The sequence below is a fragment of the Chrysemys picta genome, chromosome 5, assembly GCF_011386835.1.
Source record: "Chrysemys picta bellii isolate R12L10 chromosome 5, ASM1138683v2, whole genome shotgun sequence".
NCBI lineage: Eukaryota > Metazoa > Chordata > Testudines > Emydidae > Chrysemys > Chrysemys picta.
The window spans coordinates 44,532,458-44,559,029 of NC_088795.1; the positions used below are offsets into that span (position 1 = coordinate 44,532,458).

General features: G+C 40.5%; 1 protein-coding gene across 1 annotated transcript in view; it reads left to right on the plus strand.

The window, feature by feature from the left end:
- FAT4 (FAT atypical cadherin 4) overlaps window positions 1–26,572 on the plus strand; it is a 244,774-nt gene that overhangs the window by 179,684 nt on the left and 38,518 nt on the right. The window contains exons 8-9 of the mRNA XM_005309369.4: window positions 4,685–4,935; window positions 8,617–12,966. Of these exons, the coding sequence (XP_005309426.2) occupies window positions 4,685–4,935; window positions 8,617–12,966 (4,601 nt within the window). The remainder of the gene's footprint in view (window positions 1–4,684; window positions 4,936–8,616; window positions 12,967–26,572) is intronic.

The following is a 26,572-nucleotide window of genomic DNA, read 5'->3' on the forward strand; positions in this document are numbered from 1 at the left end:
AGAACATGATTTTGGAAAGCCTTATTATCTTACAGAAAAGGATCTTTGCAAAGCAAAGATTATAGTGTTTATGTCTGGTGATCAGAAATTATCAAAGTGCCTTCAGATGTCTTTAAAGTAATATGAACTGTTTTGGAGGACTTATTTATCAGCCTTTATCATTTCATCCACTGTCATCTCAAAGTGGAATAGTAAAGAGAAATGGTTCTTTCAAGTGTAGCCATTTAAAACAAAATTGTTTGTTTGGGGGTTTTTTTTAGTGTTAGGATAAACTTTGCTTTGCTTGGGCATTATTTGTCCAGATTCATCATTCAGATAATACATGTATTAATAGTGTATACAATTACAGTAAGACTTGATTTTACAAAACTCTGGCAGAAGGTATAAAGGACTAAATATTTAGGGCCTGCTTTTCAGAGGTGCTAAACACTCAAAGACTTCAGTAAATTCTGTTAAAGTTGAGAGTCCTAAGCACCTCTGAAAATTGGATCTTTAATTTCCAAGACTATTGTGCCAAATTCTGAATCGAGTCCCACATCAAGCCACAAATAACCAAAACAAAACAAAAAAACAACCCCTCCCCCCCAAGTTATGCAAGAATCAGATAAATCTCTGGGAGAGGCAACCTGATGATATATACACAAATCCTAAATATAGCTCTTTTTCTTCTGTTTTCTGTGCGATATAACCTAGAGTCATTAAAAAACGTTGATGCAGGTGTGTTACACCCAAAGGTCACATGTAGACATATAAGGAAAGACCAAATTTTGTGCACATCAGTCACAAAAGTCATTCCAGGACAGAATGCAGGACTTCACAGAACTTTGCAAGACCATTTCATGAACAGCTGGCCATGTCCAGAGGATCATATAGTAATAAAACTACTTACTGCTGATCTTATTTTGAATAATTTGGGGTTCTGTTAAATTGTAGTCTATGGTTAGTATCTTCCTTGCTTGCAGTGAATTCTGCAGCGAGAAAGCCATTACATATGAGTGCCCTGTGGCCACAATTTTCTAGTAGATGGGATTCTGAAGCCCAACACCTTGTAACTTATGTCTAAGGAATATTCAGATAGAGTAAAGTCAAAATACAAGACTAAATGCTTGACATGAATCGGCACTGTTGGGCCTCTATCCAGGGAGTGGGGTGTAGGAATCACCTGGTCTGGAAACTGATCAGAGAATATAGCCCATGGATATTTGAAGCTAGTTTATATGAAGTGGATTATATCCATTTTGCTATGAAATGTGGTTTTTTCGGATTGTGAAGGGGTCAACTCACCGCTGGTGCCTCTTCGTGGCTGGGTGTGGTGTAGCAGTTCCCTGGTTGTCTGAGAAGCTCCTGGCTGTAGTCTGCCCTTTCCTTAGAAGCTGAGGGTTGAAGGTCTGTTCTCTGCCCTCATCTGCAACCTAGTTCTGCTCCCCTTTTAAGCTCCTTCTGCAGCCTTGCAGGTGAGGTGGGGCAGGACTGGCTGAGTCAAGAGCAGCTCCTTAAATCTTTGTTGTCCAGTGTGGGGTTTATATACCCTATCACAGGAGTAATACCTCAAGTTTAGGTCACTTTTCATAAATACAGTATGTCAAACATAGACTCTGGTCCTGCAGTTGGCTCCATGCAGACACGGAGTCCCATTGACTTCAGTGGGGTTCCTCAGAGGCAAATCCTTGTGCCAGCTCAGAACACCACTGAAGACAGTGGAATTCCACATGGGTCCAAGGATCTGCCAGTGTGGAGTCAGTTGTGGGACTGGATCCATGGTTTGTAAATATATAGCATGCCCTTGTAAATCAGTACCTGCAAAGGACAAGCATGTAAGACAACAATGTAGCAATATTTTGTAATACCAACATATTTTTATTTTCCATTGTATACCTTATTGTAAGAAACCACCTTGTCCCTTCTGCTGCATCATGGCAGCTGTGATGGGCTGAAATTCTCATTGCTGTGAGACTCCACTGTTAAAAGGACAGTCTCAGTGAAGAGTCCTTGGCTCTGGGTTCCACTCCTTGAGGTCCTCCAGAGCTGAGTTTAGTAAATTATAGGATACAGTGAAAGGCACATCTTTTTAGATTATAAGCTCTTTAGGGCAGTAATTCTGATTGATTATGTTTGTACAGATCCTGACACAATGAGGCCCAACCTGATTGTTGCTTTTAGGTGCAGTCACAATATTAACAAATAAAAATCTTGTGAATCTCCATTAAAAATTATGGTCAATGGATAAATATGAATTTATTGGCAGAGCATGGGGGTGGGAGATTGGGGTGAGAATGGTTTGATTTGCGGCCAGTTGTTGGCAATACTGATTGTCTGTATTTTTTGTAATTATGCTGAAGTTCTGTCCTGGAGCATACCTGTGCTTTGGAGTTGTATAGGTTCAGCACATTGTGTATCTCTGTACTTTGTTATTTTTTTAATTTAAAAAAAACTTCTTTCTGGAGTCTTTCTCCATGGAAACACTAGTGTTGTCCTTTAACAAGGATATTGGCAAAAATAGGGTGAGAAAGAGGATGCCTAATGACACTGTCATAGCAGCCTGTGTTAAAAGACACTGCAGGTTAGAGGTGAAATTTGCACATATGCATTCTGTAGTTTGAAGGTTTAGTGAGACTTAAATAGTTCATTAGGCCTTTGGAAGGCTTTCTGCATAAAGGTGAATTTCACCCCAGACTAATATCTCTTTAGCCAGTAAATAATTACACATAGCCATCTTATTAAATAATAGTTAAGCAATTATGAGTATGCCCAGGGCATTTTCTGGGGATTAATGACTTGCTTGGGAGAGTTTATTGCCATTATTTCCAGCTGGTTATTGATTCCCTAGGAAATGCCCTGGCCTATGTGAATATTCCTGTCATAACCCATTTTGATTTAAAATAAGCAGCAAAACTAATATTCCTATGTATTTTTTTCATACAACCATTCTTGTTCTGGATCAGTACAGAAACATTAGGTTGGACAGTGCTGCTGCTGTTGATTCAGGCATTTCTGAAAAAGCAATTCTCCCTACAATTACATGTTTTGTTTTTATCAAGGTTATAATACCATAGACTGGAATTATCCACTTCAACCTTTTGTTTGCATTTGAAAAATTGTACAATTCATTATATTATCTGGTCATCTGGAAAAAAATAATAATCTACAACGCATCAAAATATCATTGGAGATCCATACTTCTGCTCAAAACAAAAATCTAATCTATCCATCTAAGCAATCCAAGAGTGTCAGTAAGATGGAGCCCAGCCTATCTAATGAGCTATAGTGTCATTTTTTCTGGACAATCAGTACTTTACAAATACATGATTTGACATATTAAAAGGCAAGGGAAATGGGAGCAGAATTTGGCCTCTTGCTTAACATCAATCTGTCCCTGCTGATACCAAGTAAATTACTCTGGATTAAAATTGGTGGAAACAAAAGGCTTTTGCTCAGGACCACAAAATTATACAAACTTTCTACCATTTTACAGTAAAATAATCCTTTTATTATTCACAAATCCTTACTACTATTTACAAATCCTTACTCCCCATTGCATTTTACAGATTCAGATTGGCAGGTCTCAGCCATGTGGGATAATATTTAGTCTGTTAGTGTGTCAGCTTTAACAGTCAGGCTCCAGTATTGAGAGACTGCTCTATTCTATCCCCAAATGTACTGAAGTTAATTCTGTTCCACCTTCATCTGTATAAAGCAACCAGATTTTGTCCGTCCCTTGAAGGGTCACTTAAAACAAGTTTCAAACTCCAGCGGTTCACTCTAATTCCAAGAAAGCAGAACAAGCTCCATTCTACTTAGATCATTTCCTGTCTTCATCCATAATGTTAACGTAAAGGTATTGAATGAGCGTTCCCAAACTTGAGCAAAATCCTAAAAAGAATAAAGTGAAACCTGTCTTAAGTGACTGCCCAAAATATCAGCAAACCTCAGTTGCCCAGTAAATATGGTCTTTAACTTAAGATCAAACTTAATTGCACCAGTAAAATGGGGATTATTTAAAGCAGTCTCTTAAACAAGAGGAGCCGTTTACTGGAGTTGATCCTTTGTGCAGGTTTCACAGTATACTGAATATTGAAGGTCTGTAAAGCAGAGTAGAAGTTTAGATTAGAGAAGTGCTGAGTTAGGTGTATTAATGAGTATTTCCCACCTTTGTGTACTCTTTGGCACCACAAATGGTGGGGAGCTGGAAAGTTTCCTACATATCTCCTTGAGATACTGCCTCTAGTGCTGCCCAACGCAATTGTACAACATTTTGGGATAGTTCAATTTGGAGGCCAAAACTTGTGGATACACGGCAAAATACCAAACTCAGATGCAGATGTTTGATCCCCTTTTTTAGTTAAGTACACACTGTTTCTTTTCCATCTTTAGTTTATTATCATTTATTGTTATTTTTATTACTATAGCACAGAGAAGCCCTAGGACTCCATTGTGCTAGGTATTGTACACAGAACAAAAAGATAGTCACTGCCTCGAAGAGTTTACAGTCCAAGTATAAGACAAGAGAAAAAAAATGGATACAGACAGATGGGAAAGCACAAGGAAAGAATGAGACAATATTGGTCAGCATGATAGTAGTTTAGTAGCTTAAATATTTATTATTATCATAATAGAGTTTCTTTCTTATGAGCATACTAATAGAAAATGTCTTGACTTTTTTTTTTTTTTTTTGTCTTTTGAACAGTTATAGTCTTATTGGTGGTAATTCACAGTTCACAATCAACCCATCAACAGGACAGATCATCACCAGTGCATTACTAGATAGAGAGACTAAGGAGAACTACACCTTAGTAGTTGTGGCCTGCGATGGTGGCTTTCCCAAAGCCCTTTCCAGTTCTACCAGTGTCCTTGTCACTGTTGCCGATGTGAATGACAATCCTCCCAAATTTCAACACCACCCTTATGTCACCCATATTCCATCACCTACAACTTCAGGTAATTTGATAATGGTGGCCCTCCAGGAGATAATGGGATAATGTAAAAACTGATCAAGTGATAGGTCATTCCATAAGAAATTTGTAAAATATGTTGCTCTGTAACTATTTTACATTGTCTCTCATGTTTGTGGCACGTGCTGTTGGGAATAATTAACAGAGTTGAGACAGTGAATGGGTTTGGATTAGTAATTATAATGTATTCTTCTGTGTTTTTTTCTCTTCACATCCACATCAAATCATCCTCTTTTGAAGCTCACTAGTTACAGTATATGCAGTATTATCCAGAAGAGCTGATATTTTTGTTTGGCTTGTTATTAATTCACAACAGTAATTTTGTAAGGATAGATTAGTTAATCTCTATAAAGAGTTTTGAAGATAAAAAGTTCTATACATTTTATTATTAAGAAAAAACATACAGGGCAGTTGATGTGACACCTCTTAGTGGACCAAAAAATAAATACAAGCTTCTGTGGTGAAAAGGTCCCTTTTTCAAGTTGTCATCTCTTGAATCTCCAAATTTGTCTACTCAGATGTGCTCTGGTTAGGGTAGGGAATTTGCCTTCCTATGTGTTTCCAAAGTGTCAAGTACACCTCTGGTTCTGTACAGATAATATTATTTCACTTTTTAAAAGGTAGCACATCATCAACCGTATGTTACACACTTTTAAAATGATTAATTCATGTTTTACTTTACAGGTTATTTCTTTGTGAAGGCAAGAAAGTACTCATGGTCTTAGTCTCAGTTATTCTAGGGCCCTTTACAATACTCCGATAGTGCATGACTTACACTTACACTGTCCTTAAAGTCCCTTTATGCTGGCAGAGTGTTATAACTGGGCCTAAGTATAAATCAGAATCAATCCCTCAAATCTAAAAGAGAAAGAAATGATAAAATTGCATTTAAGAGAAGGGGCAATAACTGCTGTTTCTGCCTTTGAAAATCTCCCCTTCGTATGTAAAAGCCCTTCTGTGTCTCTGTGAGAGTCTCAGAAAAGATTTCAAAAATACCTTTTAATGATTCTTGTCCATGTTACATTTTAATTATAAAGGCTTCTCTGGAGACTTCTTAAAGTCAAATATCCTTCCCACCTTGTATAAATATTCATGGATCCTGCATCCTTTGCATACCCAAATTTCACATGACTGTAAGGTTGAGTTGCTTGATTATACAGTTTATGTTTAAACACATATAAATACATCAGAAGTGGAAAATCCTGAATTGCCACATTTATTAATATTTTTCATGCATAGGATGAGCACTTGTGGAATATATTGAATATAGAATGTTAATATCCCTCTTGAAAAATCATAATGTTCCATAAATAATAGATGTCTAATTATTAACTGAGCTTATTCAGTTTTTTATTAGCTTTATAAAATACCTGAAATATAGGGATGGATGTGATTACTTAGTGAGGTTTTTAAATTGTGTAAATAAGAGACTGTATATTGCAGATTAAAATAATCATTCCAGGGGCACCATGATGTCCTCTAAATTGCATACTGGTTTATTGTCATATTTATTCTTTGCAGGCTTTTGTCTAATGGTAATCCCAAGACATTCATATACATACAGTGATCACAATTAAAAAGTGTCTTAAACTGAAAGAGTCTACCAGATTTAAAATGGAATAACTCTGGAACCCCCAATCTTTCAAAACAGAAGAAAGTTTTAAAGTATGATCGCTGCATGTATCATAAATTTACAAAATTGCATATTATTGCAAGGCTCTAACTCTCTGTACATACAAACATACATGTTCCCTATATAGAAGATTTTTATTTTCCTTTTAAAGAAATAAAGTATCACATTGCCAGGAATTGTGTCTAGTCATCTAAATTTTTAGTGATTCCAAACTGTGTTTTTGAAGGAATGATTTATTTTGTCCATACTTCCTCCCCCTTTCAGAACAACAATATCAACAAAGACCTTTGTTGTACAAGATGAAACTCCGTACATTATGAGCACAGCTGATCTGAGATCAGTAACACATGAGTAGATTTCTTGTTGAAGGTTTCATTTTCATGCATTTAGGCAGCATACATGACTTATCCAATATTATCAGGTTGTGCCCTGCAATATTTTAATATAAAACTTTTTTTAATTAGAAAAGAAAAAATGTCAAAATACAGTCAAAGTCATAATTTCTTTGGACTTCACTAACTTAAAAAACAGGAAATAAAATTAATAATAATTAATGGAGATATCCTATCTCCTAGAACTGGAAGGGACCTTGATAGGTCATCGAGTCCAGCCACCTGCCTTCACTAGCAGGACCAAGTACTGATTTTGCCCTGGATCCCTAAGTGGCCCCCTCCAGGATTAAACTCACAACCTTGGGTTTAGCAGGCCAATGCTCAAACCACTGAGCTATCCCTCCCCATAAAACATGTTGTTTTTTTAAAAAATCCAAAAGCTGAAAACCTGTATGCCAAGCTTCAACTAAAAGGACATTTTAGAATCCCCTCAAACTACTCAAAAAAGCTGTTGATGATAATGGGTTTGGCAGGCACAGCACTAATTGTAGTCGAATGTGGTGTAATGTGATAGTCTCAAAGACAATAATATAGTTTCTTGCCATGATTACTTCGCAGTGGTCTTAATGCACACTTGGAGATGAGAATACAGCCTGGCTGCTTTAATTTTTGTAGCAGGATAAAAAATGGAGTTCTGACAAGTCATCACAACCACATAAAATTAATGTGCCTAACTGAAGCAGAACTCTTAATTTTGTCCCAATCTTGTCAAGCTCAAGTATTGTAATACTGCTGACTTTTGGTGTTCTTCATCTGGCAGTTCCTCCCTTTGGGGTATAAAATATTGCTCTCTGAAAAATAGCAACAAGAAGAAATGGTTTAAGGGGATACTGTCAAAGTCACTCTTGTCCCTCACAGATTTTGCCTTCAGAGTTTGAAAAGTACATAATGTATATAGATAACTGGTGTGAGCCAAGCTTCAGCACTAGCAAAAACAGTGAATGGATGTCCAGCATAGTGGACATTCGGCATCAAATCTTCAAAAGCATGCATACACAACTTAGGCAGACAAGTACCCAGATACATGTGTGTGTGTGTGTTGGATTTGCATGTGCAGACAGGTATGTGCAAGTGCAAACCCAAACTGTCCACGTATGCTGGAGAACTGGCACACTTAAATGCTATGTGTACACATTATGAAGGTTGGTCATACAATACATGCAAAACACAGAATAATTTAAAATATTAAATACCATGCAATGTATTACAATTATAGTTTTCATATAATCTTACTTAGTGAATACTGTCAAAATGGGATGCTAAAGTTTTGGAAAGTCAGAGGCCCATTTGCTTATAGGCACTGACATCTGTACATACACATACTGCATTTATTTATTTTTGTGAACACACTTACCTGATTTTCAGACACAAATGTGGATGTATGCACATGCATGCATTTTGTGTGCGTGTGTGTGTGTGTGCGCGCATGCAAGTAGACCTGAGTGGTTGAAAATTTGGCTTAATATCTCATATTCTCTTTTATCCGTATGAAAAAGGATTAATTGTCAGAATAGCATCAGGTTACCATGAAAAATAACAGGACTGGTGTGCATAATTCCCAATACTTCACATTGAAAAATTACTTTGCAATGTCCTATTTTTGTTACACAAAATTAATTATCCACTTTATTCTTCTTGGCAGGTTCGTTTGTGTTTGCTGTGACAGTCACTGATGCTGATTCTGGGCCCAATGCTGAGCTTCATTATTCCCTCATGGGAAAGAACTCTGAAAAATTCCACATTGACCCAACGAGGGGGGCAGTTATGGCTGCTGACCCACTGACAGGGGCTTCTGAAGTGACTTTTTCTGTTCATGTAAAAGATGGTGGCCTGTATCCAAAAACAGACTCTACAACAGTAACTGTGAGATTTGCGAACAAAGCAGACTTCCCTCAAGTTCGAGCTGAGCAACAGACATTCATATTTCCTGAAAATCAAGCAATTGGTACCCTTGTCACCGCTGTTTCTGGGTCTTCATCCAGGGGGGGTTCCTTGTCATACTACATTGCTAGCGGTAACCTTGGCAATACCTTCCAAATTGACCAACTAACAGGACAGTTCTCCATCAGCCAACCTTTGGATTTTGAAGAAATACAGAAATATGTGGTTTGGATTGAGGCCAGAGATACAGGCTTTCCTCCTTTCTCCTCTTATGAAAAATTAGAAGTAACAGTGGTAGATGTCAACGATAATGCACCAGAGTTTGAGCGAGATCCATTTATTGCTGAAATAATGGAGAACCTTTCACCACGTAAAATTCTGACTCTCACTGCTGTGGACAAGGACAGTGGCCCAAATGGACAGCTGAACTATGAAATAATTGATGGCAATAAAGAAAATAGTTTCAGTATTAGTCGAGCCACGGGTGAAATTAGAAGTGTCAGACCTTTGGACAGGGAAAACTTGGCTCGCTACATGCTAACCATCAAAGTTTCAGACAGAGGTACCCCTCTTCAGAGCACCACAGTAAAAGTTATTGTTAATATTTTAGATGAAAATGATAATGCTCCCAGGTTTTCTCAGATATTCAGTGCTCCAGTGACTGAAAATGCACCTCTGGGTTACACAGTTACACGAGTCACAACTTCAGATGAAGACATTGGTGTGAATGCTATCAGCAGGTACTCCATAAGGGATACAAGTCTTCCATTTAACATAAATCCCAGTACCGGGGACATTACAATCAGTCGACACCTGAACAGGGAAGATACAGACCGCTATAGAATCAGAGTTTCTGCACATGATTCTGGGTGGACTGTAAGCACAGATGTGACTATATTTGTGACAGACGTCAATGATAATGCCCCACGATTCACAAAAACATCCTATTACTTAGATTGTCCTGAGCTTACTGAGGTTGGATTAAAAGTAACTCAGGTTTCAGCAATAGATCCCGATGAAGGATCTAATGGCCAAGTTTTCTACTTCATAAAATCCCAGTCTGAGTTCTTCCGAATTAATGCTACCACAGGGGAGATTTTCAATAAGCAATATTTAAGGTATCAAAATTCCAGTGGTTCCAGCAACATCAATATCAACAGGCACAGCTTCATAGTTACTTCTTCAGACCGAGGCAGTCCTTCTTTGCTCAGTGAGACAACAGTCACAATCAACATAGTGGATAGCAATGACAATGTACCACAGTTTCTTGCTAGTAAATATTTTACCCCGGTGACTAAAAATGTAGCGGTTGGTACTAAATTAATTAAAGTTGCTGCAGTTGATGATAAGGATTTTGGACTGAATTCTGAAGTTGAATACTTCATTTCTAATGAAAAGAACACTGACAAATTTCAGCTGGACAGCACTACAGGCTGGATTTCTGTAGCATCTTCACTCATGACTGATTTAAACCAAAACTTTCTGCTTACGGTAAAAGCAAAGGATAAAGGCAATCCTCCCCTCTCATCTGAGGTTACTGTTCAAATAGTTATCACAGAGGAAAACTATCATACACCTGAGTTCTCTCAAAGCCATATAAGTGTTACTGTCCCTGAGAGTCATGTTGTTGGAGCAGTTGTCAGAACTGTTTCAGCAAGGGATAGGGATGCTGCTATGAATGGACTAATCACATATAATATTTCTTCAGGAAATGAGGCTGGTATCTTTGCTATTAATACATCTACAGGGGCATTAACTCTAGCCAAACCCCTTGATTATGAGTTATGCCAAAATCATGAGATGATTGTTAGTGCTACAGATGGAGGATGGGTAGCTAGAACAGGTTACTGCAGTGTCATGGTTAATGTTATTGATGTGAATGATAATTCTCCAATATTCAGCACAGAAGACTACTTCCCTAATGTATTAGAAAATGCCCCAAGTGGGACAACTGTTATCCGTCTAAATGCAACTGATGCCGATTCTGGACCTAATGCCATGATTGCATATGCAGTTCAGTCCTCAGATAGTGATCTCTTTGTCATTGATCCCAACACAGGAATTATCACCACCCAAGGGTTCTTAGACTATGAAACAAAACAAAGTTATCATCTAACTGTGAAAGCTTTTAATGTTCCAGATGAAGAGCGATGCAGTTTTGCTAGTGTCAACATCCAATTAGAAGGAACAAATGAGTATGTACCACGTTTTGTGTCCAAGCTTTACTATTTTGAGGTCTCTGAAGCAGCTTCTAAAGGCATGGTTGTGGGAGAAGTCTTTGCAAGTGACCGCGATATGGGAACCGATGGAGAAGTCCACTATCTTATCTTTGGCAGTAGCAGAAAGAAAGGTTTCCAGATTAATGAGAAGAGTGGACAGATTTATGTTTCAGGTCCTCTTGACAGAGAAAAGGAAGAACGTATCTCTTTGAAAGTTCTTGCAAAAAATTTTGGGAGCATTCGTGGTGCAGATGTAGATGAAGTAATTGTAAATATCACTGTCTTAGATGCTAATGATCCTCCAGTTTTTAGCCTACAGGTTTACAATATACAAATCAGTGAAGGTGTTCCTCCAGGGACCCATGTCACATTTGTAAGTGCCTTTGATTCAGATTCCGTCCCAAGTTGGAGCAGGTTCTCCTATTTTATTGGTTCTGGGAATGACAATGGTGCCTTTTCTGTCAATCCACAAACAGGACAGGTTACCGTCACTGCAGAATTGGACAGAGAAACTTTACCTGTCTACAACCTGACTGTGTTAGCAATTGATTCAGGAACACCTTCAGCAACAGGAAGTGCCTCTTTATTGGTAACATTGGAAGATATCAACGATAATGGACCTACCTTGTCCACCAGCCAGGGAGAAGTAATGGAAAATAATCGTGCCGGAACTCTTGTGATGACACTTCAGTCGTCAGATCCTGATCTCCCTCCAAATCAAGGCCCCTTTACCTACTACTTGCTTAGCACTGGCCCTGCAACCAGTTATTTTAGTCTTAACACTGCAGGAATTTTGACCACAACTAGGGAAATTGACAGAGAGCAAATAGGCGACTTCTACTTGTCAGTGATTACCAGAGACTCTGGCATTCCTCAGATGTCTTCCACAGGAACTGTACAAATAAAGGTAATAGACCAAAATGACAATCCATCGCAACCTAGAACAGTAGAGATCTTTGTTCATTATTATGGCAACCTATTCCCAGGTGGAATTTTAGGCAGTGTGAAACCCCAGGATCCAGATGTTTTAGACAGCTTCCGCTGTTCCCTCACTTCAGGAGTTACAAGCCTCTTTAATATTCCAGGGGGAACTTGTGACCTGAATTCCCAGGCAAGGTCCACAGATGGAACATTTGACCTGACAATTCTTAGCAATGATGGGTTACACAATGCGGTTACTAGCAGTGTTCGAGTTTTCTTTGCAGGGTTCAGTAATGCCACAATTGACAGCAGCATCCTTCTTCGCCTTAGCGTGCAAACTGTGAGAGATTTTTTGACCAATCACTACCTTCACTTCCTGCGTATTGCCAGTTCACAGTTACCCGGATTAGGAACTGCTGTGCAGCTCTATGGGGTTTATGAAGAGAGTAACAGAACCTTCCTGATGGCAGCTGTGAAACGGAACAACAATCAGTATGTGAATCCCAGTGGCGTGGCTACCTTCTTTGAGAGCATCAAAGAAATCCTTTTCCGTCAGAGTGGAGTACGGATAGAGTCTGTGGATCATGATTCATGTGTTCAAAGTCCATGTCAAAATGGAGGAAGCTGCTTGAGAAGGCTGGCTGTGAAACCTGTTTTAAAGAGCCACGAGAGTATCCCAGTAATCATCATGGCAAATGAACCTCTGCAGCCCTTCGTGTGCAGGTGCATGCCAGGGTACGATGGTAATTTGTGTGAAACTGACATTGACGAATGTCTGCCATCCCCTTGCCACAATGATGGGACTTGCCACAACTTAGTGGGAGGATTCTCATGCAATTGTCCAGATGGTTTTACCGGAATGGCCTGTGAGAGAGACATCAATGAGTGCCTGTCCAGCCCTTGTAAAAATGGTGCTGTCTGCCAGAACTTCCCAGGAAGCTTCAACTGTGTTTGTAAAACTGGATATACAGGTATGATCTTTTTCTCCTTCTGGAATTAGTATGAAACAGAGAGAGGGTAAAAATGTCTTTTGAGTACCAGTTAGCAGCTGCTCCAGCTATGATTATCAGTCTTAGTATGAGTATTCAAAATAAGCAGAAGAATAATCAAAATAAGAAGCTGACAATAAATAAAACTGAGCAAAGGAAATAAGATGCTGACAGAAACATTGTCCTTATTGTTCTGTCCTCAGGCAAATATCACCCTGCAGATCCATGTTAGAAAAAAGGGATTTCACAAAAGCTGTCCCATTTTTTAAATATGCTACATCCAGTTCCAATATTTAAAATATTATTTTCCTATTATTATTATTTATATTACAGGACCACATGTACTAAATTCTGGACAAACATGTAGGGAAATGGGGCCTGGCACACTCCCCTATCAAGGTGCATCTGGCAGCCATCTCTGCCTTTCATCCACCCATCTAGGGGCAGACGGTGTTCTCCCATGACATGACAGTCAGGTTCCACAGAGGTCTCAAGAGACTTTTTCCTCAAGTTCAGTTCGCAATCCCTCAGTGGTATCTCAACTTGGTTCTGTCCAGGCTCACGGGCCCGCCCTTTGAGCCTTTGGCCTCGTGCTCCCTGTCTCACCTATCATGGAAGATAGTTTTCCTGGTGGTGATGACGTCAGCGAGGCGAGTTTCCAAGCTGCATGCCCAGACCCACAGTTTACAATTAATCCCTGCTTAGAAGTAGGAAAAACTCACTGTCTTTCAGATGCAATCAATATACTTGGAGTAACCCTAGGAAAACAACAGAGGAATTCAAAATATTCTTTTTCCGACAGAGGAATGGGAGTCCAACTCATTTGATAGCATGACATTTAATACTCCTGGGGGAATTCTACACCAAAAAATTTACAATTCTGTGCACAATATTTTAAAATTCTGCATATTTGTCAAAATAATGCAATATAATAATGCTGATTTCAATTATTTAGGTAATTTATTTAAACTACAATACAATGGATGGATAATGGGAGTGGGGAGCATTGGAGAAAATCCCCAAACTCCGTTGCCTAATAGTAATGTAGTTAGGTTTGACCCTTTATTTCCAGTTATAAATCAATAAATATATGCAGCTATATGCACAGTGTTACATCATAGGCAACTGAAGAGCCACGGAGGGCTGAGGAATCAAACTCACAATTTATATTGGCTACTGACCATCTCCAGAAAGGTCAGTGAAGAACAGTTCATGGAGTATATTTTGATAAGAAATTTTTCAGGCCAAAAGTGTAGACCAATTCTAATCACAAAGCACCATAAGCATTTATAAGGCCATACTGTCCTTTAAACCACTCTGGCCATGTAAAGGAGCCTTAAAACTTTTACACCTGTTTTATACTCCTGGGGGAATTCACAAAGACAGTGGGAACAATTCACTAAGGAGGCAGGCTGCTACGTTCTGCTCTGCCGGAGGGGACAGGCTGCACCACACCTACCTCCTCAGACACACCCTGAAGCCCTGCTCCGCCACATGCTGCAATAGTGAACGAGAGGGACAGTGTGTGTGTGTGTGTGTGTCTATGCACAACTGCCCACATTTCACACACCCCTGGTGGTGATTTACACCTCTAGTGGCTGCTCCAGGCACCCAAACTGACCTGCCTGTTCTGCCGGGGAGGGGCACATGACTGTTCTTGCAACTTCCCTTTACTCCCCCACCAGAAGTCATTTTTCTGCAGGGAAGCAAAGGAATCAGCGGGGGACATGAATTCTGCGTACACACAGTGATGCAGAATTCCCCCAGGAGTAATTTAAGGACTATATAAGTAAAAATACTTATGGCTACTTTCTCCAGACATAATAAAAGGAAAACTAAGAAAACATAAATGAAAAGATTTACTTCAGGGTTTCAATAGGTCTTTTTCAGAGAATATTATTATGAATTAATGTGATTGGGGGCCCTATAATATCAACAATAGATTTGAAAATTCACTATAAGAGCCTGCAAAGTTGAAACTGGTTTCTCTGTATGCTGTCCCATATTACCTAACCTGCCCTTTACTGAAATATAATCATCATTGCTTGTTATGTATTCATTTTGTGGCCCAAAATCTTCAGTCAGAATCAGGGCCCCTTTGTACTAGGCACTGTACAAACAACCCTACCTTGTAGAGTTTACAGTCTGAGACATGATAAGGGATGACAAAACAGAGAGAGAAGGTGGTACAGAGTTACTAAATGCAAGATTACAAGTTAGCTTAGTGATACCACGTGTGTGGGTGGTTTGGTTTGGTCTGGTTTTGGTAGGGGGTTCTGATTACTGCCCATTCCTTTCCCCAGACAGATTGCCTTCATTATTCAACTGAAATTAAACATTCAGGTAAATTGGTGGTTCTTATGTTAGGGGGTTGCTCAGCTCTTTGAAATTATTTCGCTATTACCGGGCTCCTGCTCCTCTCCTGCTACTGACAGAGAGTCTCTTCCTACTCTGCCTTCTGGGGTTTCTGTGCCCAATATGGCTGGTGGACATGAAGGGTAGCTGCTGGGGCTATGTGCCCATTGCAACTTAGTCCGATACATGTAGGTTGCAGGAATGGATCCTAGCCCTGAGCCTTACTTCCTGTCACTCTACTGCTCATCCCCTCTGAGGTGGTGCTGGGGCTTCTGTGCCCTAAATAGCTGAAGAGAGAGTGGGAAGACATTTGTTAAGTTGGGGTCAGCATGGTATTAAAATTTGCTTTCGTTTGCTCTACCAGGCTAATACAAAGACTCATTTGTAAATAATAAAGTGAGCTTAGTTTGTTTTTTAAAAAAGTCAGTTATGTACAAAAGAAAAGAAAAACAGCTCTGACAGCTAACACATGTTCAACACAAGAAGTTTCTTGATACAAAAGACATTGACGTGATCCTTTGAGTGAACCCCATCAGGAAACTGCAGAGCCTCAGGTCACTAGCAATTATTGTTAATTGACTAGAGGTTCTAATTAAGTTAACGATCCAGGATTTTATTTCACATTGAATTAGTATATCAGATTATTTTGCCAGAAATCATGGCAAAATAATTCTAGGCACCCATCCTCTATAACGCTTTAAGTCATTAACAGCAGTGGTTAAATGGGAACATGCTTGCTGGTACCCATCAGCAGAACACTTTGTTTGGCTTTAGCAGAATACTGTAACATCAGCCTATAGCTTGTAGTTGAAGATAATGAAAAATGCAGGCAACTTTTGTGGGACTAATGTCATATCTTAATGTTCAACCCTTATCAAATGTAAGTTAAACATGACATTTGTTCTGGATTGTGACACATACTTGAAAATGTAAGAACATTTTAATGACTTATATTTGATGGGTTTTGAGATTTTTCCTATGGTTTGAGCTGGGTTTTCTACTCTTGGTGGCGTGCTCGCAGAATTCATGTCCCCCACAGATTTCTTTGCTTCCCTGCAGAAAAATGACTTTCTGACAGGGAAGCAAAGGGAAGCTGGAAGCGCAATCACGTGCCCCTCCCCCGCAGTGCAGGTTCATTGTTTCAGGCACCTCGAAGACCCATCAAAAAGATAAATCACTGCGGGGGGCGGGGGGCTGGGTATGCCCCAATTGGTGCGAAGTCAGAACCCCCCAGGACAGGGTCATACCCGGACCTTCCCATACCCAGACCCCTCTGCTGAGCCTCACCCCCTTCAGCCAGAATCCCCCCATTTAGTCTCCCGTACCTCTCCCCACCAAGATCCCCGCACCCAGCCCCCCACCTCTGGCCCTGGCTCTGCACCCACTTCCTGCCCCCATCACTCCTCAGCCATGTGGGAATGGGTCACTGTATGGGGAGCTGTTCCCCTGTCCACCCGACCCCTGTCCATCCGGACCCCCACCCATAGCCAGACCCCCCAGCCAAGCCTCACCCTCCCACACACCCAACCCCTCCCACCAAGCCCCTGGACCCAAACTCCCTCCCTGCCACGCCCCCTCCCGCATCCGGATCCTTGCCTAGCCCCTACCCACTGCACCTGGGTCCCTGCCCTTGCACCCAGACCACTCACCTGCAGAGCCCCACCTCTCTGCATCTGGACCTCCACCTCTGCACCCAGAGCCCCACCCCGACAAGCTCCCCCCATTACACCTGCATCACCCCAATGTGCCTGCCTCACCTGGACCACCATCCCACTGAGCCCCAACCAGCTGCAACCAGACCCCCACCCCACCAAGCCCCACTCCCCCAATACCTGGAACCCCCGCTGAGCTTGCCGGAACCCCCCACTGAACTCCAGCCCCCTCTGCTGAGCCCCAGCCACCTTCACCTGTACCCCACTTCAGAGTCCCATTCTCCCTGCACCTGGAGCCCTGCAATGAGCCCCGGTGCATCCAGATCCCCCTGCAGCTAGACCTCCCACAGAGAGGCCTGCACCCAAATTGCCCCTCACAGAACCCTCTCACCCCACACCTTGATGCCCCCACACTAACCCTCCACACCTGGATCCTGCTGAGCTGAGCCTGTCTGCCCATACCTGGTGTGCCGAGCATGGAGGGGAAGGCTTCTTGCTTTTTCTGGGGCAGGCCCAGCCCTTGCCATGTGTCAGTGTTGGGTGCAGCCTCACTACCGAATCCATGTCCCCAGAGGGGACTGCAGGATGATCTCCCACCTCCATGCAGCAAGTTTTCAGATTTGGGAATTCTAAACTTCATAGATTAACTGACCTTTCAGGAAACATACTATTCTAATTCAAAGATATGAGAAAAAAGTCAACTGATAGTTCCTTTCTGCAGACAAGCAGTTAGAATTAAATATTACTTAAGTCCCTGAAGACTAAATAGCTCAGACAGAAAAATAAAGATACTAAAGTTTTTAATCAATAAAGCAAAATAACTTTAAAGTTGAAGATCAGTAGAGCAAATTGGATAATTTGCTCACAATTTAAATTTCGCCCTTTTTTTTCTGCCTGAAAACTGTTCACAAACATGTCCTGAGTTCTGTAAATGAATTATTCACAAAAATTTGACACACAGTTTATGCAATCAAGTTTCAGCATATGGATTGTTTGTGAACTGTTGTCCTCGACTTTTCACTATTTGTTATTTATGTAGTGAGACTGGATCACCTAAGTCACATGGTATAATATGCATGTATGTGATTATTTTATTGCCAACATACCAATATAGAAATGGGGGAAAGGGTTGTAGTATTAATCCTGTTTTCCTTAAACATTCTTTTCCAAAAAAATAAATAAATAAAAAAATATTTGACTAAAGACAGCTATACTGATTTAACAAAGAAAGCACAAAGTTGTATCTTCATGAATATACTCTCTGTGTGCCTAAGTGAAAGAGAAGAAGCCAAGATACTTTTGTCTAGCCCCCTACCCATTAGGAGATGAGTAATTCCATTTCAAATGCTAGGTAGCAAGAACTAGTGCACCATATGTATAGTTTTAATGACTGCTCTCAACATAAAAATACTAACAGGACCCTCTGTTGCTTTTTACAGATTCAGACTAACACGGCTACCCCTCTGATACTTTACATAAAAATACTGTACCTCATAATTGAATTTTCATTCACCATCAAGAGACACCATCTCTGTACTTCTTGTGTGTGGATATTAGTGCTTTCTAACACAGGCCTTCTGTTCCCTGTAAATTAGAGTACATGAGTTGTAGATCTTTGTAATAGCATACTTCAAGACCGAGAGGGTAGACTTACTTTTATTTGATTGATTATGTTTTATCAGCTGCATGTCACTTCATCACACTGTGGAGGCAATTTAGCTCATTCCCTGGAATAGCATTATAAAGACAGATTACCTCAGACCAACATCATTAAGGTTTAACCAGTCTGTTATAATTATGTCTATTAATGATGATCAGGTTTTGTTTTGAAAAGAATCACTTTCTAAAAGGAATATACTTTGTGGCTTTCCATAGTTTGCCTGTCCTGCCCATGAACCCTACATTTCCTATTTTCCAGGCCTTATTAGGATAAAGGAATGTAGATTTGTTAAATTGTTTCAAATTCAAAATTAAATTAACAAAAGAATCAGTTTAAAAGGTGGGCATATTGAGGCATACAATGTAAACATCCCAAAGTTTAACCCAGCAGCTTTCAGTTGGTACACATAGTTATATTTTCATTAACAAATGGTTTGGTTCTTAGTGATTTGAAATATGATCTATAGTTTCATTTGTCTGCAACCTTTCATCCTGACTATAGGAGCTTAACTTGATCTTGTCAATGTTAATTAATGCTGTCCCTAATTAATCAGTTTCTCTGGGAGTTTTTGTCAGTGGAATAAAGATCATTTTTTCTTCTTCCCATGCAGGGCAGACCCACAACATTTTGGCACCAGAGGCGGGGAGCTCAAATGACGCTCCAAAGCCCCCTCGCTTGGGCCAAAATTTTGAAAGGTCTCAATTCTGCCTTCTTCCTGTTCTATTCCTCTCATGGTACTGCTCTGCTACTTACCCCAATAAAGGAGAACTAACAACTTAAAATGCCTTGTTCAACAATTTCTAGTAACACTTAACTTTCAAATAGCTGAACAGCAAATGTAACTTTTCTCGTCTGCGTAGTAAACACTGGCATTTTTATCTGTTTGAATAATCAAAGCGGTGCTTTCCGTGCCTTCTTGGTTGCGAAGATTTGAACTGCTTCCTGCTGAAAGTCCACAGTCTGGGCCAGCTCATGCTCTATTGAGATGGTTGCAAGACCGACCAGCTTCTCCTGTGTCATTGTGGAGCGTAGATGTGTTTTTATTAACTTCAGCTTGGAGAAGCTGCATTCTCCACTGGCAACTGTTACAGGAAGTGTTAGAAGTATGTGCGGAGCAACAAAAGCATTTGGAACGAGGGTGGTCATCTTATTTGTGCACATATATTCCAGAACAGCCTTTGGAGCTGATCCTGCTGAAATGTATCTTGAAAGCGCCTTCAGTTCATCACCTAAATCACTTGCATCAATATAACGGATGTCATCACGTGTCAACACTGTCTCTAGTGCCCTGCATTGCTGGTGTAGGTCTTTTTCAGGTATAGTGAGGAGCTTTGGAATATCATACAACATCCCAAATATACTGCTGCATGAAACGTTCTTTAACTGACTGTATTGCACAATCTAGCACCTGGTTAAAGAATTCAACTTTGAATTGTTTTTTGGGGTCTCTTATGGGATTATCCCGTGCCTCGTAATCAAAATGTAGTCTTCTTCAGTGACTCTTGTATTCTTCAACGGGTGGGAAAATAGCTTCAGTGTGTCATACCAGCTTCTCTAGTATCATCAATGTCAATAAATTCTAGAAAATGCTCTCTGGCAGTCACCATTGCAGGGACATTTTCACTAGGTTCTGTTGTTATTACAAAACGCCCCATTAAAGTCATTTGTTCCGTATGGCTGATGTCCGGTGTCCAGAATAACAGAGTAATATCTTGCTGACTTCAGATCTGCCACAATCTTCTGTTTGACTTTTGTTGCCAGTAACTGTATGATCTCATTTTGAATTGTTTTTCCAAAGTAGTGGTGTGTGTACATTTCTTGGGTGATGACTCTTCTTAGATGCTGCTGGAGTACAGCATCAAACTCAGCCATCAGCTTCACAATTTTAAGGAAGTTTCCATTGTTTGGCACATATGGCTAATCTGAATTGCCACGCAGTGCTAGGTTTTGGGTAGCAAGCATTCTCGCAATGGCAATGAGCCTTTTCAGAACATTTTGCCTGTAAAGAGACTCTGATGCAATCTTCTCTTGATGCTGATCATCTATGGTGGCCTTTAACCTTAGTCTCATCTCAAGCTCTTCCACCTATAGAATGCTCTCTGGTGATTTGCTGCCTTCTCATGGCATGCCAAACGTCTAGCCAGATTTTTCCAGTCCTTTGTTCCTGTAGAACCCAAAGTGGCTGGAACATTAGACTGGAAGAGTGTGCAACAAAAACAGTATGCAGCAATTTGGGCTTTTGAGTACATAAGTCATGACCTCTCCACTTTGTCACCAGTAATGTGTTGGATGGAAACTTCCATTTTCATTGTCTTTAGGGAACATGAAGTTTTTCACTTGCTGTGGCCCATGCAGTACAAGTCCCTCGGGCTACTGCTCAGGTCCACAGTCCTAGATCATCTAGACTTAAGGAACCAAACTCAGCAGCAACTGTTTCTTGCGCCTCCACCATACTCTTCTCTGATCTACACTTTTCTTCAGGAATGTGCATGGTTACATCCATTTGAGATGGAGATATGGATGCTGCAGTAGCTGCCAGGTCACCTGCACTCTGACTAACTAGAAGATCAGGCATCTCCTCACCACTCACATCCTCACTGGGGCCGGAAGGCTCACCGTGAACATTTGTGTCTATGTATCTCAGGAGAGCTCCTTCCTGCTTAGATAGAAAAGCTTCCTTTGCTTTCTTTCTTTTTCTGAATGCTGCCCCGGAGGGGTGTTTTCTTCTTTCACTCATGACTGCTGTTCTGTGCCAGCTATAGTGGCTCTCAACACTCAATTGAAGGGGACAAATAAGCAAGCTCGTAGCAGGGCCTGAATGCGGGAAGATATCTGTGTCTTAAGGGTCTAACTGGCTCCTATAACGTCAGTTGACTGCCTGTTCTCCTCAAGTGGCTTCAGGGAAGCAGCAGGAAACAGGAAGCTCCCTGACAAGCAGATGTTATCAGTCCAGGCTCCTGGGGGTGCTAGAGAGGTACATAAGAGGCTCGTCCTCCTCTCTCTCCCTGCAGCTCCTGCTGTTTTCTATTATTCCCTCTGACCTTTTCTCCTGCCTTCCTGTTATGTCTCTTGTGCCCTCCTTCCTCCAGCACAGCACTCCACCATCTCTGTGCATTTAGAGCAGAGAATACATGTGCACCAGCAGCAGACACAATTTTCTACACTCTGGATCCTAGTGGCGCCCCTTCCCCCACACACACACAGTCTGGCACCTGAGGCGACCACTTCAGTTCGCCTCATGGTAAGGCCAGCCCTGTTCCCATGCCCAAATCAGGAAGGAATCCACCATCCTGACAAACTGCATCCTCCACTGAACAGAGGTATTACAGAGGCATTACTGAAGGTGGAAGTTGGAGAGTGAGCTGTCCCCTGAGCTGCAATGTCCACACTCTTTTCACTGTGCTGGTTTGATCCCTGCTAGTGTGAGTCTACCTGAAAGGTTCACATTCATTGATAGTAAGCAGAGATATGTGCCTCCCTGCAGCCCAGACTTAGACGCCTACCTCTGTGGGTAGGGGTAAGGGGTCTAGTACCCCCCCACACACACCTCCATCAGTGTCTCACATTGGCTAGCTGCTTAGGCAGCTCCCCGCCTAGCATGCTCTGGGGGACGGTTGTGGCTCTCATTCTAAGACACCTGAGTCCCTTCGTGGAGCACACCATAGTTGTCTAACTATCTTTGTGGATCCAGGCCTAAGTGCTCATCCTGACAAACCTCCTCTGATTCATCAGCAGGCAGATGTCAGGAAGTCAGTGATATGCAGGGACTCAGTTGCTGAGCTTAATTGTCTGAGGGACTGGGTGCTAGGTGTGAGAGGGCATGGATAAGTGGGGAGGTATAAAAGTTAGTAGCAAGAACTTGGGAGCAGAACTCTAGAGTGGGGCTGGACAGCACAGTTCTGTGCTAAACCTGTGGATCCCACTGCCTACACTAGTTTCTCAGCTCCAATATCCAGCCCAGCTCTCTTATTCCTACCACAAATCACTGTCCATTTTCCCTTTATTTTTATGATGATTTTATTTAATTTAAAAATTGTTATAAAAATGAACATTATAAAAATGAGCTCAAGATATCTCTCTGTTGGTTGCTTGGGATGGAGTCTGGGCTCTGGAAAGGAAGAAGTTGAGGCTGAGAAGGGGAACATAGATAGGGTGTTTCAAGACAACTGTTTAGTGCCTTTTTAGGTGTATTTTGGAAGAAGGTGCATTCCAGCAATTTTAATTGAAAGCTAACAAAGGGGTTTTTTGTGTGGGAATATCTACTAGCCTGACATACTGCATCAGCCACTGGATGCAGCTCTATGCTGCATGAATATTAAGACGTGGCATACTTGAGCCACCCTGGATTAAAAATCATTGACTGATTCTTCCCTTTCCTCACATTTAATAAACCTGAAGCACTCAAACATATGGAAACAAAATTACTTTCTATATCTCATCAAAATAAAGATGAGTGTTTGGCTATCAGATGCACAGTAATCCAAATCTGTGAAAATGAAATCTTAAAGATGAATTTCCCATAGTACTGAAAAGTTAATAATCATTTGGCGATATGTTTAACTCCAGGTCATACTTTACCTAAGCAAATCAATGTGTTCACTCATCAAAACATTACTATTTGACACACATGTTATTAATCTTAGAGCAGTGAAACTTTGTGAAAAATGCCCTGAGGAGTGTGTTTAGAAAACCCCAAACTTGCCAAACTTGTGAGTTTAATTAAAGTCATAGGAAGCATCTCTAAGTAAAACAATGGAAGTAAACACTTAAAGCCAGATTGAGAATCTGTTACTCACATTGGTGAGCAGTGTTTCACCCAAGTAATCCCATTGGAGTGAATGGGATTACTCAGGTAATTAACTGCTCAGCAATATGAGGAAGGAGTTACTGATGTCTGTGTTCATTCTCTGATCATGGGAAACAATTCTATTTTAGTCTCTGCAGATAAAACAACTGAATCTCTGAATACAAATCCATTTTATCCCAAACGGAACAGGAAAACAACAGTAAATTTGCAAACTTTTCCCACCAAACCCAGATTTATATGTGAGAATTTACATGTAGCAGACACCTCACTGCAGATGTAATTCATATACAGTTAAACCATTATATTAAAAATCAAACTAGCATACCGGTAATTTACATTAATCAGATGTTAAAAGATGTAATAAACTATCACAGCTGTAGGCCTACCTCAGTAAGCAGATGGGAGAGGTAAACATGCTATGTTTTCTAAGAATAGTTTTGTTACTAAAACTGGAAAGCTAGTGTTTGTGTGCTAAGATTTCTGCCATAGAAATAGGTAACCTTCAAACACCTTCCAAGAGCCATCTTTTTTATTTATTTTTTAAAACCTATCTGCTAGAGAAATGTCCTCTCCCAGCTACCAAATTTCTCCCCAGAATTACAGAATTGTCTGACTGTCAGGATGGAAAAATACTGAGTTCTGGAGAAGGGATACGTTTAAGGTTTAATATCTCATGAACCATCACAAATAGAAACATGCCAGAGAGCAGAGAATCTATACTTTCTGTTGAGAAAAGAACATTTTATTCTGGGTTGGTGTATTTTGTTTCAGAACATTAACATTGTGATACCTTGGCTTATGGAAAAGCTATTTTAAATCATTTTGGAGGTTTCTAAAATGTATTATGTTTTCTTTCTCACTGAGTCTCTGTAGTTGGATTCATAGGGCTATGGCAGTTTGGCTTTACAGATAGAGAGCTACTGACATGGTACCGATAAAGGGCTCGGTTCCACTCCTATTGAACTAAATAGCAAAATCTGTTGATTTTATAGATATATATGTAGGCATGTCTCTTATTTCTGTTTTGTTTTTTTACTTCCTATCTCTTACTCTGTTTTTAATCTATGATGAGAGTTTGTCTCTCACTGCCTGGTTACCAGATTTTCTTAAAGGCCTTCTTATCAAAAGAACTTTTGAAATTGCTTATGTGGAGAATCCTTAAGGTTAAATTGAAATAGCCTGCCTGAGTTCTACTTTTGTTCCCTGATTCTGATTTATAGGGTTCTTGTCTTCTAAAATAATGTGTGTAGCGCTGATTTGAAGAGGATAAGTGATCTGTGCTGGTTCAAAGACAACTTTGTTAAATCAGCACAGGTACTTCAGACATGAAGAGACGTATTCCTCTCAAGACTTCAGTGAGCAGCAGAGATAGACTTGGATTTGCTCTTTATTCTTAACAAATGTTAGTTTAAAGAGCACCCCAATTTAGCGTAATCAGAGTGTACTTCTTCTCCTGTGTCAAAACAGCTGGTAGGAATGTAAACTAACTTTTACTGGTATCAGCAATTGTTCAAACCATTTTTAAATGTGAAGAAAACATTATTAAAAACTGTAAACATCCAAGCTATTTAGCTGACTTAGTGGATGATGAGGAAGAAGAAAAAGATGAACATTGAGTGTGCTTTAGTTAGATCATGAAGACTAGCATTATTAGCTTTGAATTTTGACAACTACTGAGAAATGTCAATGGGTCAAGTTTATTATTTCTACCCCACATATTATCTCCTACTTGAACACAATCAAAGTTCAGTATTTCTAGGATATTATTTTTTTGATTTAAAGAAAACAGCTATATCTAAGATCAGAAAGATTTGACTCCCTCTTGCACGTAAGAAGGAAAAAAAAGAAAAAAAAGTGAAGTCGCCCGCCCCCTCCCTCCCGAAAAAGTATGATCAGATACAGGCACTGGACCTGCTTCCAGTATCTTTGGTGAAGTTAAGAGTTTAATATTAACCAATAAGACTTTTTCCCAACACTTTCTTGGCTGAACACTTCTTTTTCATTTAATTTTATATGTATAACCCTTCACCAAAAGGTACTGAAAACAGGCAGACACATGTTGCAAAATTTCTAGGATGCTAAACAAGTTAGCACAGTACAACCCTGGTTTTCTAAATAGATTTAACGATATCCAAAATACTCAGAAGTGTAGGATCCTGACAAAGGAGAGAGCACTGCATACTGCACATTACCATCATGGGACATGAGTGACCTTCAGGTAACTAGAGCTTTGGTTTTCTGGAGGTCAAATACCCAAGATTATGCTAATTAAACATTCAATTTGTTGCACCTACAGGATAATGAGGTTATAAGGAATAGCCAACATGGATTTTTCAAAAACAAAACATGCCAAACCAACCTAATATCCTTTATTGACAGGGTTACTGGCCAAGTGAATAGGAGGGAAGCAGTAGACATGATATATCTTTATTTTAGTAAGGCTTTTGACTCAGTCCCACAGGACATTCTCATAAGCAAACTAGGGAAATATGCTTTAGACCAGTGGTTCTCAAAGACAGTCCGCCGCTTGTTCAGGGAAAGCCCCTGGTGGGGTGGGCCGGTTTGTTTACCTCCCGCGTTCGCAGGTTCGGCCAATCGCAGCTCTCACTGGCCGCAGTTCGCCGCTCCTGGCCAATAGGTGCTGCGGGAAGGGCAGCCAGCACATCCCTCTGCCCACGCCGCTTCCCACAGCCCTCATTGGCCTGGAGCGGTGAACCGCAGCCAGTTGGAGCCGCGATCGGCCAAACCTGTAGACGTGGCAAGTAAACAAACCGGCCCGGCCCACCGGGGGCTTTCACTGAACAAGCGGCGGACCGACTTTGAGAACCACTGCTGTAGATGACATTACTATACGGTGGCTGCTCAAAAAGTAGTTATCAGTGGTTCACTGTCAGACTGGGAGGATGTATCTGGGTTAGTCCTATTTCATATATTTATTAATTATCTGGATAACAGAGTGAAGAGTATGCTTATAAAATTTGTGGATGACATCAAGCTGGCAGGGGTTATAAGTACTTTGGAGGACAGGATTAGAATTCAAAACAATCTTTGCAAATTAGAGAATTGGTCTGAAATCAACAGAAATTTTTATAGATAAAATTCTATAAAGACAAG